This window comes from Centropristis striata, chromosome 12, assembly GCF_030273125.1.
Source record: "Centropristis striata isolate RG_2023a ecotype Rhode Island chromosome 12, C.striata_1.0, whole genome shotgun sequence".
Classification (NCBI taxonomy): Eukaryota; Metazoa; Chordata; class Actinopteri; order Perciformes; family Serranidae; genus Centropristis; species Centropristis striata.
This window is the reverse complement of record NC_081528.1, coordinates 15,574,714-15,593,397: the sequence shown is the minus strand read 5'-3', so window position 1 is coordinate 15,593,397 and position 18,684 is coordinate 15,574,714. Positions and strand designations below refer to the sequence as shown.

The window sequence follows — 18,684 nt, the reverse complement described above, 5'->3', positions numbered from 1 at the left end:
CAAAATCATTTTTTAACTTTGCAATTATCTAGTGTGTTTGCTTATATCACTGGCATCAAAAATATACACTTTCTTTTTCCAGTCACAATTGTAAATTGATTTACGTCTTACATACAATGTATGTCATGGGTGTTGATTGTATTTTTTCCGACAGCACTTGAAGGGGTCACGTAGCTAACCTTAGCTCAGCTGAGAGAAAGGGTAGAGAAGACAAGATGGCGGAGTGAGTGGGTTGCTCTTTCTACAGACGGCTGCGACCCTTGGAGTTAGCTGAAAACGCCCTTAAAGGACTGAAAATATTGGATTAGCAACATTTCCATCGAAAGATTACTTAAAGGGGCTGTTTTTGAGACTCAGCACGGAGGAGGTCCGGGCTTTTTCCGCTGCGGTCCTTGCGACAGCGTTAGCTTGATGCTAACGTGAGCTAAATTTCACTAGCTGCTACTTCGAGGTAGCTTGGTGCTTGTTGAAGGCCGTAAGCTTTTTCGGATTTAGTTTCGGATGTATATACTTCGCTACTGACACGGCACTCCGTGTTTCTTCGTGGAGGTTTTATTTGAACGAAGATCCACAGTAGCTTATGAATAAAGCGAACAGGAGAAATCAACTTTCCAACTTGCTTGATACGTTAATTGTCGACCAAATTGTTTGGAGTAACAGCTAGTCCACACTTGTCCTCATCAACTAACTGGACATACAAGGCTGTATGTTCTGCTGACAATCTGCCACAAAGAGTTTCCTAAAGTGAATCAGGTGGAGATTGTCATTTGGAGGATATTATGGCGAGCAGCAGCGGCTCCAAAGCCGAATTCATAGTCGGTGGAAAATACAAGCTGGTCAGAAAAATCGGATCAGGATCTTTTGGTGACATATATCTGGCCATCAACATCACAAATGGAGAGGTAAGTTTGTTTGATCAGCGTCTTCATTCGTCTTTCATCTTGTAGGAAATTTGGTTGCCACTTTCACAACACAACCCTGGTAAATATATAAAGCCACATATAAGCTACAAAGCTTGGTAAATTATCTGAATTATTAGCTATCAAGCTCGATAGAAGTAAAGCTGCTACATGTCAAATGGTTTAACCACAAAACATGATAAATATTAAATACTTTATCCACCTACATTGTATTTAAGTGGACTTATACATATAATTACTTCATTTTAAAAAACAAATGATTTTTTTATTATTTCTACATTTACACATCTCGTAAGTATTGAGCAGAACATATTCTTAAAACAATATTTTTTTTCAAAAGTTTTGACAAATTATGTAAAAATGTGTTACAAACCATAATGTTGCAATGTAAACCTGGATTGTATTTTTATTTTTTTTCATTTGAGTCCACATTTATTTTCCTGTATATAATCAGATTTTTATGAGAAAAAAAATACTGGTTACACCAACTGACACTGCCCTAGATCACGTCATTGACCCATAAGCAACATTGCTGCAAAGCTTGGTAAATTATCTGATTTATTAGCAATCGAAAACAGTAACATTGATAGAAGTAAAGATGATACACGAAGCATGTAATGGCATTAACCTTATTCGTTTTACAGTGTGGCAATCGATATATTTGTCGTTTCTGTGACTGGCGTGGTGGCAACAGGGTTTCAAATATAAATGTTGATTTTTGTGTGTTTCATCTTTAGGAGGTAGCTGTAAAATTGGAGTCACAGAAAGCCAGACATCCACAGCTTTTATACGAAAGCAAGCTGTACAAAATCCTTCAAGGTGGTGTCGGGATCCCACACATCAGGTATTTTGACTTGTTTTTACATCGTACTTTGACAATGAAATGACAACATGTGTTGTATATCATTGTTTAACTATATTGGTGTGGTAAAACATGCGTTGGAATGGGGACAATTAATGTTAAAGAGGCAGCAGCAGCCTTTTTGGCATTAGGTTTGGTAATCTGCTGAACATTACTTATATCGGTCCATTACTATTCAAGGAAGGTTATTTTTCCACGATCGCATAATAATCCAGTCCGATGGTCCTTCGTATCGGTCTTTTCGAAGCCCCAGCTGTGCACTTTTATTGTAAATAACAGCTGCTAGGGGTGAGGAAAACCAACTGTGGTCGGAAATGGCCGCTCCTCTTTTGTTGTGTTAGCTCCCAACATGTCTTCCCTTACTCTGTTAGAAAATGGCGGCGGAGCACAGAAGAGAAAACAACAAGCCAAGCCTCACGGTAGAAGTGTGTTTCACCGCGTGATTTCAGCCTTTACGTGGCCGTGTCTTACCATGTAACCGCTCACACAGAATGTTTTGTTGTGTTAAAGTAACTATTAAGAGTGGGGTGTAGCCCAAGAGAGCAAATGATAACGTTTGAGAGACACATGTTGTTGCTCTGCAGTTTCACACTGTATACAATAACCGTAGAAAACATACTATGCACTGCCCTGCTATTAATAGTATGCTGTTTTGCCTTTATGGTGATATTATGAATAAGCACTTGGCATTGACTTGCTACTGAACAGTACCAAAAATGATACATACTTAATATAACAGGGTCTCCAGGGTCTCTTTGTTGGTCGCTTCGTTAATGTTTGGCATTAATGTTTAGCAAAACGACGCACAGAAGTTGCACAAGACAAAACACAAGGATGCCTAAATCCACCAGACATGGCTGCATAACGAAATCATGTTTTAACTTTGCAATTATCTAGTGTGTTTGCTTATGTCGCTGGCATCAAAAATATACATTCTCTTTTCCAGTCACAATAACCGTAGAAAACATACTATGCACTGCCCTGCTATTAATAGTATGCTGTTTCACCTTTATTGTGATATTATGAATAAGCACTTGGCATTGACTTGCTACTGCAGAACAGTTGCTGACATCTTTAAACATTATGTGTATGTATTTATTGCTTATTAGGTTATTCTTGTGTATGTGTCGCTATTGAAGATTAAAGTGTTATTATCCATTTGCTGTAGACAAGTGTTTTGTTTTATAAATATATAATTATGGACCTGTGCATATTGTAACATAAATGGTATACCAAGTTCCACATGTGATGGAAGCCTTTTGTTCATACGGTATAAAATGCATATATATATACATTTATATTATTTAATGTGTGACCATGGCAGCAGGATTGTTTGGTATACTGGTTGTGTGAGTGAAATATGTTAAGAGCTTGATTGGCTGTGTGTGCTTGCATCTAAATTATTTTCACACTTGTTGACCAAAGCTGTAAGAGAATTCAGTAGCTGTTAGTTACAGCTGGTGTGTTTGAGGTACCAACCTGTTATGTTCTTCATCTTTAGCTGATGTTTTCCAGAGGAAAGTATGGGTAAATGTAAAGCTAATGTGAAGTGTTTTTGAAAATCAGGAAATTTTACATTTTTGACAACCTAGTTATTTTTTATTTTATGCACTGTTGTTGGAAAGTCACATTGTCATTGAGAATAGCTACAGTTGAATTTTTGCCCGTGTACTATTCAGAAAATCCCAACATTTAGCTGTTTTGCTTCCCCCCTGTTCTATATCTGGCTAACAGCCTTATACAGTACAGCTGACGCATGGCGTAGAGACAATCACTGAGGAGCCACACAGTGACTTGGTTAAAAACTAAACACACACACACACACAAACACACACCATCTTTACAAATCAGAACTATTTTATATGGTATGGTTTATATGGTAACCCCTGTTGTAGATATGAGCACACTGGAGTTGGGTGCCAGCTGTGCATTTTTGGGTGCACCTCTATTCCATTGTAGAATCCTCATGCTGGCAACTAAAATACTTATTTTAAGCTACAGGAAATGAGTTGTATTAACAGGTTGTATCAGTATCATGAATTCTGTAGGGTTGAAAGCTTTTCCACCTCTTATTGTAATGCAAACAGGGACTGTTCATTGAAACTTTGCACTGGTAATGCTTGCTTAATGTTGCAGCAAAGTCTTGTTAGAGCTTGTCCAACCTGCTAGTCCTGCTGCCCCTCCTCCACTCCCACTCCACTCCAACTGTGTTGAAATACACTTCTGAATTTAAGAACCGTATATTCCACCAGTTCTCCAGCGCTCAGAGTGAATATTTGTAAGCACACAGAGCTGACCAATGTGTTCATTGAAGCGAGCCAGATAACAAGGTTTGCATATGAAATCAAGACAAGACTGTACAATAGCGTTGCATTTTTTTCAACTCAGTTGTCGAAAAAGCATTTTTCCACTAACGTTAGTCAAGGTGTTGGCTAAATACATTAACACCTGTCCACATCATTACTTGTGGCTCATATGTTTACCATGCTTTCTTTCTTTAATAAAATGTAAACAACAAACAAAGGTACAGTGCTTTTTTTAATCTGTAAAGTGGATTTAGGACACTTTTCAACCAAAGAGTTTCTGCCATTATAGGTAGATCTTTTCACAGTGATGTTTTTTCAAGTGTCACTTTTCTTATAGGTTTGGTTTTAATGAGTTATTTGATTCTATAAGAAGGGCTGTAATGTAATGGTTGAAAGCTGCAAATGAAGGGAAGATTGGTCCGGTCAGTGTTTGGTTGGGAACTTGATACTGTGGTCTCACCCTTTGTCACTACTGCACTGGCTCTGAAGGACGTCACAAGCCTAAGATCCTAAGACACGTTGCTCATTCTCACTATACAGTCTATGGTCTGAACACTTAGGCAAGGACACCACTTAAAGGCTTTATCCATTGCTCCTAATTGAACCATTTCGCAAAGGGCCATATTTTACATAAGGAACAAACTTGAGTTTGAAAATAAGTAGGAAGCTATGTAACCAGACAAAGGTTTTTGCCCTGGCCCTGCTTTGACACAGCCTTATGGGAGTATAAAGTCTCAAACTGTATTTTGGTTTTAAACACAAACTTGCAGATCTGATGCTCAAACTAGATTTTCCGGACTATATTTGATTTTCCAACTTCCATGTGAAGCAATCTGTGAACCCGGTGTTGCTCCCACCCTTGTGCTGCATTCATGCATTGTAAGAAATTGGCAACTAACTCTGAGTCTTTGATTGCCATAATTGGCAACCTCTTTTACATGTAAAAAAAATATGGACAGCAGAAGTGTTGTCAAAAAAATTATATTGAAATTTAGAAATAATTTCTCCTTTCTGCAGTATCCTACATGGGAAGTAGCTGTGCTTTATGATCCCTTCTCTCTGTCATCTAGCACACTGCTGCAGAGCCCACATAGCACCGCCTTCTCTCACTTAAGCCCCCTTTCCATGCACATGTGCTTGCTTGGCTCGACTTGGTTTGACTCTGCTTGTCAGTCCTGCACGGCAAGGATTTGTTTGCATTACAACAGGGCATCCTGCCCGAAGGTGTGTCTTTAACTGATGACGTGCTTATCTTGATCCAACGTTACCTCCTTGTTTGAAGGTAAAGTCTTTACAAAGGTGCAGTTGCAGTAAGAATTTGATGCCTGCAATTCTTCATGTAATATCTCACCGTGGCTGTTTTCTACTTCTATTAATAATGTAGGGCTTCTGCATTATTAATAGTCTTGTTTTAACAAAGTTCTTGTAATTTGGTTCTAAACACATTTGACTTCATATATACATATATATAGAATAGAATAAATGTACCCCACAATTTTTTTTAAAAAATTGGATTGAAAAGATTTTATTATGAGGCAGTATAATCAAAGTTGGGTTTTCGTTAGTAGTAACAACACAACTCTGATAAAGCTGAAAGCCATCTTGAAACAATAAAATAAAGCCGATATCTGAATGTACAAGCAGTGGAGAAATTAAACTTAAAACCAGAGTTTCAGTTAAAAGCTACAAAAATATTAAGAACTGTTTTTTTTTACATTTGTTGTAATGTTGAGTAAAAATTGTTTTTCTATTTTTCTATATTCATATTTAATTTGCTTTGCTAACTTCGTATGTAAAAAAACTTATTTCATATTCAGTTTATATATATATATATATATATATATAAATAAAATAAAATAAAATTTTACTCAACAGTACAACAAATGTAGAAAAATATGAAATAACACAGTGAACTAGTTTATAATCCTGAGTGTTTTTGCAGGAATGCAAGACCCAAAATAAATAAACTGAGCCCAATTTCTCCTCTTGGAATGTTGCTTGTGTGGCACAATGGCCACAAAAGATGAAGCGATTGATTGCTGCTTATGTCTGGTGGCTGCACCGCTAGTAGTAGCAGACTCTGCTTGCATTTTCCTGCTTTCCGCATAATCACTTGAGGTGGTACTTCTTTAAATGATTAAACTGATTTGCTGTTGTTGGAAAGCCCACGCTGTAGATGTTTTGTTAATTTGTTTATTGAACTAAGTTCCATTCAGTAATAACTTGCACTTGGCATTGTCATGATAATGTGTTCAAGTCTGGAGTCTCATCATGCATGAAATATTCGGGCAGATTTGACAATGCTTAGGGAAAGTAAGAGCCGCTTCCTGGTCATAACGAGTACTCGGAATTTGCTGCACTGACGGTCACACTTTTTTAATGAAAACGCATAATCTTCTTAACAATGTATCCTGAACATCTTGAGGCTTTCTTAACTAATTTAAGCCCTTAGGTCAGTGCTTTGGCCCTAACTATCTGAGTCTTTCTTACTTGTGAACCAAATTTAATGGAGCAAATTATATGAAGTTCTGAGCCACATCTTGCATGTCAGTCGGTCAAACAGATGCTAACACATCTGTTTGTAGATGTTTTTCACAACATTTTAAAAAAAACATTAGAAAATCATCATTCCTAACTGTTAAATAGACTAAGTATTTACACACAACGTTAGTGGCAGAGTTTATGTAAAGTTTTTTTTATTCAGATGGTAGAGCCAGCGGAGGACACACATCTCTTAAATATGCTTTTAGAAAGTAAAATGAGTAAAATGGGCCCACATACTTTCTAAATGTATTCCAATATCATCTGAAGGCTGTTGGCTAAATGTTTTTCCTGTTTTTTGATGGGACTTATAAAGACGATTCATCTTCTGACATTTTAAAAGTTGAGTTAACTATTAACCAATAGCCTAGTACTGTCTGATACATATGAACTATAATAAAGAGGCCTCCTGTACCAGGAATGTGTGGGGGAGGAGATGTGATTAACTGATTGCCTCTATTCTGTCTTCTGATTCGCAGCCATTAACACGTGCAGTGGCATGTCTGCCTGCTGCATGATGTACTAGTTGAATTAATGTCAACCCTGGTTCTTGCTGTTGCTATGCCGTGGCATTAAGTGATGGGGCTGATGGATGTACTGTATGATAACCTTTACTTGTGCAAAGGCCAGATGCGTGGTAATCAAAAGTTAAGTTTGGATATGTCTTATCAGTGCCTTTTAATGATTTATAAAAAAAAACAGCAGTTTTTTGTATTTAATATAAAAGCAAAGTGCGCCAGCAGCATGGGAGACAACCCGGGCTACATAGAACATAATCGGTAAACTAACAGAACCTAACCCACAGCGCACATCATCAATCAGTAATCGGCATCAAATGCATACTTTTAACTGAAAAAGAATGTCCACCGCTAACCATATTACATTGACAACACCAAATAATAGCCTAGATTAAAGTTAAACAAGGGAAATGCAGATGTGAGGTTTTGCAGGAGTTGTCAAACAAATTGTATACAATTAAATCGCTCCTGAATTTAAAAACAATCATCAGAATCACTGACGATAATTTTGGATTTTATCGAGAAAACCATCGAAAATGTCTAGATATCAGCTCTTAAATTAAACTCCAGTCATTTTTCTTTATCATTATTTGTCCAAAAAATTTGACTTTAGTTGTACCAGGCATTAAAATGAAGAAAACAATGGTTTTATTATGATTTTTATATATATATATATATATATATATATATATATATATATATATATATATATATATATATATATATATTACACACACAAATAATAATAATACTGTGTATATTTTTGCACTTTATTTTGTGTGATTTATTGCCAATTAAAGATCAGTAAGATTCCCATATTGTTTACATCTAATAGGCCTATTCTGGAGCGGTTGTCATGTAATTGGTACATTATTATTACAGTACTTTAAAGTAGTGAAATAAAGATGGCATATAAATTCATGCATGTTTATTTCATTTCATTATAACCTGTAGACATTGCCAACAGGAATTGCCATGTTATTTGCTGATTCTATAGCATTGTGTTGGTTAGACTATAGAAGGATTTTTTGCTTGTGAACAGAACAGAAGATGAGGAATTTTTAAAAAATAATTGCAGATTAAATCGCAATATTGGTGAAAAAATATCGCAATTAGATTATTTTCCCAAATCGTTCATCCCTAGTCGAAACGCAGACGTTTTTGTGCTCTTTCACGTAATGCTGCAGATGTTTGACAGGCAGTACTTATTGCTGAAAAAAACCTACCTTTCGCAAACAGCTATTCTATCTCTTTATACATTATTTATATTATATGTATTTTTTATAATATATATTGTAAAATTTATCTCGGTGTATTTTTTTTAAACGGAACCGGAATATTTAATTTTGTTTTGGTTGTGTGTTATTTCATCCAAGTTTTATTTAACTAGGATATTTTAATCTTTTTCCACATTTCAATTCCAATGTTTGAATTATGTCATTGCTATTGAAAAGGACGTACTTGTTATAGTTACTATGCTCTATTGTCGTTATATCAGCGGCATAAAATGGTCTTAAAACAACATTTGAGTGGTGATGTTCCATATCAGGACACCGCCTCCTTTTTTTCACGTTGGAGTCATCTGCTCTGACAGATTGGCACAGAGAATAGGAAAGGCTTGCACTCCAGGATCCAACCAAGCCTTGTCGATACAATGACACCATTGTTCTTGACATACCGTTGGAAAGCGTTCATGGAGGGTTTGGCGCTGATAACCAGTTCCAAATTAGAACCTGTTGAAAGCACAAAGAAGAAAAAAATTATTGTTTACGCACTAAGATGTATAATTTTCGAGTGTTTGTATTTTAGTCGGCATTGAAAATCAGGCCATTTGGATTTCCAAATACTCTGGTGTACCGTAATACCTCGATATTACCCTGAACTGGCGGATTGTAGGCTTAGCTAGTTATCTGAACCTGGAACTTTCTTTTATTTGTATGGAAAATAGGCGTTTTTTCTTTCATTCATTCATTCATTCATTCAGTATCCTTGGCCACTTATCTGAACTTGGGTCCCAGCTGGCATTGGGGCGAGAGGCAGAGTACACCCTGGACAGGACTAGGCTGTTTTTTTGTTGTTTTTTTACAGGAGATGGGATCGGCATCAGTTTGCACTGAAATTAAACAACCATTCAGTTGTCTGTCTATCCGTGTATCGATAAACCGTAAAATATATATATATATATATATATATATATATATATATATATATATATATATATATATATATATTTACTTTTGACAACTCTAATCCCTCATAAATGTGCATTATCCCTTTCATAAAAAAGTGTGTCAGATCTGCATTAAACCTGTGAAGTTGGTTCAGACAATGTGCTGTAATTGATTCACCACGACCACAGACACACTCTCATAATATTACTAATGTGTTCCCAGGTGGTATGGTCAAGAGAAGGACTACAATGTCCTAGTCATGGACCTGCTTGGACCCAGTCTGGAGGACCTCTTCAACTTCTGCTCTCGCCGCTTCACCATGAAGACGGTCCTTATGCTGGCAGACCAGGTAGCTGACAATTAAAAACAAGCACTTCTATGCAATCTTCTGAAGCAGGGAATATGCCTGAAGAACATTAAATTAAAGTAGAAGGGCAAAAAATTTCTGGTATCAACTTAAGAAGAGGGATTATTCACTTTGCATACCCCACAGTCAAAAGACATACACGTCTGAATAATAGCCTTTTTCACAATACATATTTTAATAACTACTTGCATAATTTAAGGCTCTGTCACTCATGGTGTTGTCCAGGCTGCTTCATGGGCTGGGCTTACTGGAATACTGAATTATAATATTGTTAGTTAAACCTGTGTCCGTGCTATAACATGAAATTGTCCAATTGAAAAAACGTCTCTCTGACTTTAAATGGCTCACATCTGTGAATGTCCCTTCTACATCCCTAGATAATTATTTTCATGTTCAACTGATTTCGATTTTAAAGAAAGTGTTTCCATTTCAGAAACTGATACAAAGAAACAGAAGGGTTATAAATAATTCTGAGATATTTAAACTTTTCTTTGTTTTCATCTTTAGATGATCAGCAGAATTGAATATGTACACACAAAGAACTTCATCCACAGAGATATCAAACCAGACAACTTTCTCATGGGCATTGGCCGTCACTGTAACAAGGTAAGATCTATCCAGGTCCTGTACACACTGCAAGTATCGATTATGGAATCTCTTTATAGACCTGGTGACAAACTGCTGTATGTCATAGTAATCATGTTAACTCTCAGTCCTGGTCCCAAGCTCATTTCCAAATATATCTTTAGTCATGGTGATCTCTCCATATATACTTACTACCTTCAACAGTGTTTTCCATAAGTGTTGACTGTCAGCTGGATTGACATTTCCAGCTGACTAGTGGAAGGAGAAATTTGCTTGTCCCATGGGACATGTTTAAAGTAAAAAACAAACTGAAAAAATCTGTGCGTCTTCATGTTATGTTCCAATTACTACTCTGCTTTTTAGTTGAATTAAAACATTATGAGAAGATCCTGATTCTGATTATCTTTTTTTTCCTAAATTTTTAATTGACAGTATTCACAAACATCTTTCTAACTTTGAGTGAAAGTAAGAGTGTTGGTACAACTAGGGATGGGTACCGAATTCGGTACTTTTATAGGTACCGACCGAATTCCGTCGGTACTACCGAGTACCGATTCATGTAAAATCAAACGGTACCATGTTTCGGTACCTAAACGGCGTTGACTTTAAACTAATCATTGATTTCAACCCGTTTTCATTTGACGTCTTTGATTAACAAGCGTGCTGACGATCGCACTATTTTTTAAAATTTATTTACCTCCTCGTCTGGTCCTGTCTGCTCACCGCGGCCGCTAACTGCTGCCCTCTTCCACCGCGGAGCAGAGACCAACAGCCGGCTCTAGGTCTTCTAGCCGCCAGCTACTATCTCTCCAATGTCTCTACCCGGGCTTGGCCTTCGTCTGCCTCCAGATTAGACCTTCCTTACTCCGTTTGCTCTCTCCATTCATCCGTAGACTAGTCATTAGCAGCTAGCAGCTAGCTGCTGCATCTCTGGTCCTCCGCTAATACTCAGCTCTTCAACTCAGGAATATTACCTGCCACTTTACTCCAAACTGCCCCGCTGAAATTAAATCCCTCGGACTCCTGCGTCATCCCCGATATGTGCACAGAGCAGCCCGACTCAACTTTGTTTATTCCATCATGCTATGCCCACAATACTGTCTGGCCGGTGCTGCGCCGCATAGCTACGACGTCATCACAACAAATCACACGTGCACTTGCAACTTTTTTTTTTTTCTCCTCCGTGCACTTGCCACCTGAGAGCGCTCCTCTGCATTCTTTGATAACACTGCAACCTTCATGTTACAAAATGCACGTTCACTCAACAATAAAGCACAGCTCATCCTGGATTTTATATTGTTTTGATATATTTTTTAAAGTTTATATTTTGAGAAATAAATATGTTACGCAAAAGTACCGAAAATTGGTACCGTTGAGTACCGGTACCGATTCCCAGGTACCGGGTATCGGTGCCGTATCGATTCAAATGTGAAAGGTACCCATCCCTAGGTACAACAGACAATTGACCAAAATGAGAAAAGCTGGTCCACCTTTATGGTAGCTGGTCCACTTAAAAAGAGCTTGGGCCGAGGACTTGAGGAGCTGTAGCATGCATTCACTGACAAATAGTCAAATCTATACACACCCTGCACTGCTACATTCACCAAACCCAGAGTACTTTCACTGAGTCAGTCGCATTGTCCCAAAAAATAAATTTTGAGATTAGCTAAGCTACAAACATAGCTAGTTGTAGAGGGAGGAGAGTAGGGTACTGAACTCAGTACTTTTAAAGATACCGACCAAAATACTTCAGTACTACTTAGTTATCCAGGTTAAATCAATTGGTGCAGAATGTGCAGCGCTGTAGATATCTTCCAGGTCCCCATGACCTTCTGGGTTAGTAATTGTGGGTTTGTTATTGCGTTTTGACATGGCGCTAGCCGAATGAAAATAACACATTCTTATAAAATGTTCCATTATGTTTACTCTCATTTTTGGTCACGCTTATGTCTCTGTCCTCTCCTCAACACACACAAACACATACTATAGTGAACAGCATAGAGAATGCGTTGGGAGACAATTTAGAGTAAAGAGAACGAGAGAGAGAGAGGGTGAGAATACGTTGCCCCTGCTGCTTGTTCAAGTCAGAGCCAGGGCAATGGTTACACTTATTTACTTAAAATCTGCATGCAATATATTTCAATAAATGAATGAATGAAATTTAGTTTCTCGACTAGTTTTTGTTTTATAGCGGTAGCTGGAATTCTCTCTCTGTAGCCCTCTGTGACAACATAAATGTAATTTCAGTTGTAAAAATGAGTCCAAACGTCTCAATTTCAACATTGTTGTTCTATGTTTAGAACATTTTGTTGTTTACATAAAACATTCTACACACCACAAAAAATACCCCCCCCCCCCCCAGCATAGCTATTGTTTGCAAACATTTGGTTAACCTGCTGTTAAAAGCAATTACACTTTAAATCAGATCGTCTCAGGTCCAGACATCAGGTGCCAATTGATTACTGTGAATCGGTACTTGGTAGTAACGACGTAATTTGGTCAGTCCCCTTAAAAGTATAGTAGTTCAGTACCTAACCCTTAACACAATGCAATTAAAACGTTCCAATGAATGAATCTCTCTGTATTTTATGCTGCATGTAATCTCATCAGTTAATGTCTGCTGAAGTATACAAGTTATACAAGTATACAAACCCCAGCATGGCATAAGACTGGGAAGCCCAATTATTAATTATTAATACAATTCCAAGACTGTTTATGGACCCCAGTATGGAGAAATATTCAAATACAATAGGTGAAAATTTTTACTGCATGAGAAAAAAATGCATAGTTTGTGCTCAAAACCTCATGAGATTACCATAAAAATCAGGTACCCATAGAACCCATCATCATCCAGATATCTTGAAGTCAGAGGAACTGGCCATTTTTTAGGGTTTCCCTTGCCAAAAAATAGCCTCACTTTGGAGAGATGTCTTAGGTCTTCTAAATGCATATGATACCAGTATCTTCTCTGTAGCCTGCACTACATACTTTATAAGACAAGTCAGCAGGGCCCACTGACAACCTGTCAACACTGTAAAGGGTACCTCAGCCACAAAACAATGACATGAAGAACTTAGTTTGTCCTGCTGCACTGCTGAACACTTATCACTGCTTTGGTTGGTGGTTTTAAAATAAGAATTCCAATAATAAATTAAATTTGTAATAAACTTGCATAGAATAGAAACGACAATGTATTTATTATATGGTCACAATAGGCAATTCCATAATTGGCCACAGTCTATTAATGACACAGAGCCTTTATTGCAAGTTTCTTCATTATTAAATGCTGTATGATGCAATAATTGAGATTAATTATGAGACCTATTTAATATATAATTTAGTTTTTTTTTACAATGAATATAAAGAAATCTTTCAGGCCAGGCCATGGAGATAAAAGAAACCGAAAAAATAACTGTGCGATCCCTTTTTTAGTGTAAAACCAAAATGCTGAAAAATAATAGAACAGAGGTGAAACTTGCCCTTAATCGTCCTCCGCACCAATCCATCTTGTTTCACCTCATTAATCAACGCCATCACAATTGCTTCAAATGTGCTTTTCAAAGAAACTTTGGACACTCAGCCATGGCATTTTGCTATTGTATGACACTAGCTAACAGCAATTAGCCACAGTTTCAGTTGTTAATCAGTGATGCTGCGCAGAGCACTCAGTCACGTTGCACGCTGCAGCTCCAACAGTGTGGAGCTCTGATTGTCAGAATTGTGAATTCCAACAGTGCTTTGGCACCCAGTACAACAGATAATTAATATACACATGCCACCTGCTGGACAGGGGTGTGTCACCCCAGTTTTTTAATCTGTCAATGACAGAAAATATTTGGTTAACGCGACTACTGATTGTTACCTGTATCAAATGAAATGTGAACAGTACCCAAGTTAACCGTAGCTATGACAATAATATTGTTTGTTGCGGCTATTCTGGAACAATATATCATCTAAGAACATGTGGTTATACTGACAGGCATACGCTGTATCACAAAATGCATTTGGAAAGCTCAACAGCAAGGTCTTTTTCCAGATAATATGACCCAACTCAAGATAATTCAGACTTTGTTGTGAACAATTTCATGTAGGAACTACATTAGAAAAATCCAGTCTCGAGATGAAACTACTCACAATAACGTCTGTGGATTATCTCTACTAACTGGGTCACGATTTCTTGAAAGGCACATTGTTGTTGAGTATTTTTTTAAATGCACCTTTATGGTGCTTTGAATGCAATCTAAATGCAGCCCCATTATATTGGAGAAGCAGACCTCTCTACGACCGATATCTTCAGCACTGGGCAGCTTGCACCAAAAAAGAATCTAGATGGATATCGCATATATTGCTATCTAGACTAATATGCCAAAACAAAAAGATAAAATATATTCAAAGTACTGAATAATTCTCAAGCGGTTTTGTGCTCATGGATTTGGTTTCTAAATAAAGCAGGTCACCTGGTACGAAGGTATTCCTTTGTAGGAAATAGGAATGATAAAATGAACACCAGTTATATTACATTTTTTTTCTTAAATTGTTATTCCCTCTTCATTAAAAAGCAATGCAAATGTTGCAGGTGGTGTCGTCCAGTTTCTGTGTACTAGATTCTTGCTGAAGACCTGATTATGTGATATTTGACAATGATGCTGATTTTCTACCCACATAAACCAAATATTCAAGCATTCTTTTCTTTTCTCTTTTTGATATACTTTATCGTCTGGTCAGATGTGTGTATGATCAAGTTGCCTGAAATTAAAATAGAATATTCTGCGCAAATTATTTTAAGCCCTTGCAGACAGGCAACGTCTGGTTTAGTTTAAGCATGGGATGTATATTTGACGAACTTTAAAAGAATGTGTAGTCTGCACAGCAGGTGTGCAATCACAGCCTACTCTCCACTGATATTTACTGCTTATATGACAGCCTTGCTACTGCCAGCCTTAAAAAACATTTAGGGAGCGGCTGTGGTTTTAATAGAGCGTTTGTCCACTGATCGGAAGGCCATGGTTCCCTGACCATGGCAGTCTACATGTTGAAGTATCCTTGGGCAAAATACTGAACCCCAAATATTGCTCCTGATTTCATGATTGTGGCAGGTGTCACCATATTGGGGAGCATGAATGTGTGTGTGAATGGGTGAATGAGCGCTGTTTGCATTCCATTTGCATTCCATTTGCAGTCAGTTCCCTGACATGAAAAATTACATCAACTTTGTAAGTTGCATTGATATATTTTTAAAATGACACAATATCATTTATATCAAAATAGTTTGATATAAACCATTTCTGCTCTCTAACACACACTCATGCATTTTTAATCATTAATGCAGGCCTGTCTATTTTGTTAACACAAGAGGTAAACCTGTAAATGTATTTCTGCTGGTAATGTTCTGTTGTAGTGACTGCGACAATGGAAAGTTTCTGGATGTATCCTTAACTTCAGTTTGGTAAGTAAGAGGGAGTAATACTGCGCCTGGAAGATACATGCCGCCCAGTGAGGATGACACATTTCATATAAACGTTTAACGCAGACTGCCAATACCTACTGAATCTGGGCTGAACCCATTCACCCATTAACCTGTTTATATCTGTAGGTAAAAATAAAATATGCAGTAAATTCACATACTTTATTAGAAACCACAGAATTGTAGTTTGCAATTTCAATTTCATTATGCTTTATTGGCCAAAATAAGTGCCAAATCTCAAGGATAATATAAGTCAACAAAAACAAACATGTTTTGCATGTATGCCTGTTGTGTGGGGATTAGTAAAACCAATCCAATCTGTGTGTGTTGGTGGTGTGTGTGTCAAATGCATATATGTCGACAGTAAATACACAATTGGTAAATATGTATAATACAGATGCCAAGTATGAAAGAAAAAGAAAAACGGTTGCAGTAGCGGGATAAATGAAAAGGCAAAGTGAGCCATTAGGTGTTGTTGGTCTGGTTGTCACTGAGGCTGTGACATGTACTCCGATCATATACTTGAAGAACATGGAAGCAGCCAAGTAGGATATGTTGCATTTTTGTTTGGTCAGACAGTGTATCAAAGTGTTGAAGTTTAAATTTGATTTTATAAAGAACTTCGGACACCTTTTCCTGTTAAAATGTAGCACATTAGAACACAATGTCTCCACTTACACACAGGCTGCCATCTCTAAGCCTCTGGGCCAGGACTGCCTGTCTCTATGGCCAGGCTGTTATCACTGTCTTAACCTGCTTAATGTCTTCCTTAGTCACAGTACTCAGATATTTTGCCATTGTTTACGGTCTGTTTAGACTCGGCATTAAAATGTGTTTTTAGTTTTGGTGGTAGATGCTTTTCTTTAGCTATAATTTGGTATGGCCAGATAGTGTCAGGGCTATTCTGAGGCCTTGTGCTGTTTGAGGAGGTGAGTCTCAGGACGAGCTGGCTGAGGGGATTATTCTGTATGTTCTCCTCCTGGCAATGGATAGCTTTGTATTGATAGAAGGTGGGGTTACTTATACCCTTTTTGTTTTGACCAGAGCCGGTTCCTGTACTGGTTCGCAGTTGGTTCAACTTGCGAACCAGCGTTGGACTAATGCTAGCACGCTAGCTTGTCTGTATCAATCACATTGCAGTTTAACAAATCAAATAAATGAATGATGCACTTTTTAGTTGGTCTCTCTCAATGCCACATAGTTGGTCTTGTTGGCCAGATAGCCCCGCCCCCAGTTCCTGACATAGCGGTTCGCGGTTCAAGACCAGCAAGGAGTTGGTGCCGCTGTGGAACCAGTTTTCCTGGCCGGGAGCCGGTTCTTTGGCATTGGAAAACCAAAGAACTGTTCGCAACTGGGCACTGTCCGGGAACCGGCTCTGGTCGGAAAGGGGTATAAGGTGTTTGTTGAATTCTCTATTTTGTATCCTAATTTAAAAGAGGAAGTGGCCTAATTCAGCTCAGCATCCATCAAAAATTTTTGTACATTTCTAAGTATAATGCATCAATCTAGTGCACTATGAGAGCAAACACATCACATAACATTTTTCACAGTCAGGAGGTACCGTATAGAATCCTTGTTATCCTACTGTGTCATTTTTAATTTCTGTCAACATGCTTTCCACTCGGACAAGGAGCAGCCGGCCAGTGTGGAAAAATAGCTGGCTAGGGGCATCCTGGGTCATGCCCCCCGGATAATTTTTTCTCCATAAAAGCCCAAATGTGGTGGCCCTTTCACAGATTCTAATGCCACTATTCCACCATATACACTAATCTGAATGGTTGCATATTTTAAGAATTATTTTAAAGGAGAATAAGGGTTCTTGTATATTTTATTTAAGGCACCTTATTTAACACAGTCTTCTTGTAAATTCTGTGGTCGATTCTGTTAACACACTGTGCGCTTATTTTGAAAGCTGCATACGTTTAGCGTCAGGAAGTTATTCAAAACAGTTGGTCATAGTTTAGTGTGATTAAAACTTTAACTCTAACTTCAATTGTTAGCTAATGTTAGCTATCGAACGGCATATGCAATAGTGTGGTTTAAGAGTGAAGGCAGATGCGTGTCTGTAGATAATATTACCATAGTCCAAAACAGACAGAAAGACGGTCTCAATTTTCCGCTTCCAACTGATAGGAAAATTTGCTCTGCCAGTACAAATATAAAATTGTATGTCATAGGTTACAGGCAAGTGTGTCAATGTGACACTTAAATGTAATTTTCTGATCCTCCCAAATAACAAGATATTTAGACCCTTCAAATACAGTGTCTATTCAGAGTGATAATGTCCAAATTATTGTTCGCAGTATTTCTGGCTCTCGAGAATATCATGTATTATTTTAAGCAAAGCATGATCAACAGAATCAAATGCCTTTGTTAAATCAACAAAAAGAGCTGCACGATATTTCCCACCGTCAGAGCAGAGATATTTAAAACCCAGATTGTTGTGAAACAACAAGACTTGGAAATTGTAGTGGGGCAACATGCAGATTTTCAGACCTGAGGGATAGCTCCAGTAGAAATAGAGATATTAAAAATATATATAATCAGGTCTGCAATAAAAGAGGCACAGGGCTAAAAAAAAAAATGAGAGTTTATCCCCCTCAGTTGCTTTCCTGCAATTGATAGCTGAAGTGCTGCTTCAGATAAAATCTGTATTCCAAGCATGGCAAATCTCTGATGGCGTGGTTATTAAGCTGTCATTAAATGTTACCTGAGACGAAATGGATGAGAGGATTTGCTGGAGTCGATCCCAGCTGACCTTGGGAAAGAGGAGGGGTACACCCTGGACATGTCGCTGGACAATCGCAGGGCTGACACATAAAGGCAGACAACCATGCTCATGCTCTCATTCACTCCAATTTAGAGTCACCAAAATGTTAACTTCACACAGAAGATGCACAGGCCAGAATCAAACAGCAACCCTCTTGCTGTGAGGCGAGAGTGCTTACCA

General features: G+C 37.8%; 1 protein-coding gene across 4 annotated transcripts in view; it reads left to right on the top strand.

Moving 5' to 3' along the window:
• Positions 1-201: 201 nt before the first annotated feature.
• Positions 202-18,684, top strand: part of csnk1a1 (casein kinase 1, alpha 1) — a 47,298-nt gene continuing 28,815 nt past the window's right edge. For 3 of the 4 annotated variants that reach the window (XM_059347029.1, XM_059347027.1, XM_059347028.1), the window contains exons 1-4: positions 202-902; positions 1,658-1,764; positions 9,541-9,667; positions 10,193-10,291. In XM_059347029.1, the coding sequence (XP_059203012.1) occupies positions 780-902; positions 1,658-1,764; positions 9,541-9,667; positions 10,193-10,291 (456 nt within the window). In that variant the 5' untranslated portion in view covers positions 202-779. The remainder of the gene's footprint in view (positions 903-1,657; positions 1,765-9,540; positions 9,668-10,192; positions 10,292-18,684) is intronic. The other variant, XM_059347030.1, reaches the window with a different exon arrangement.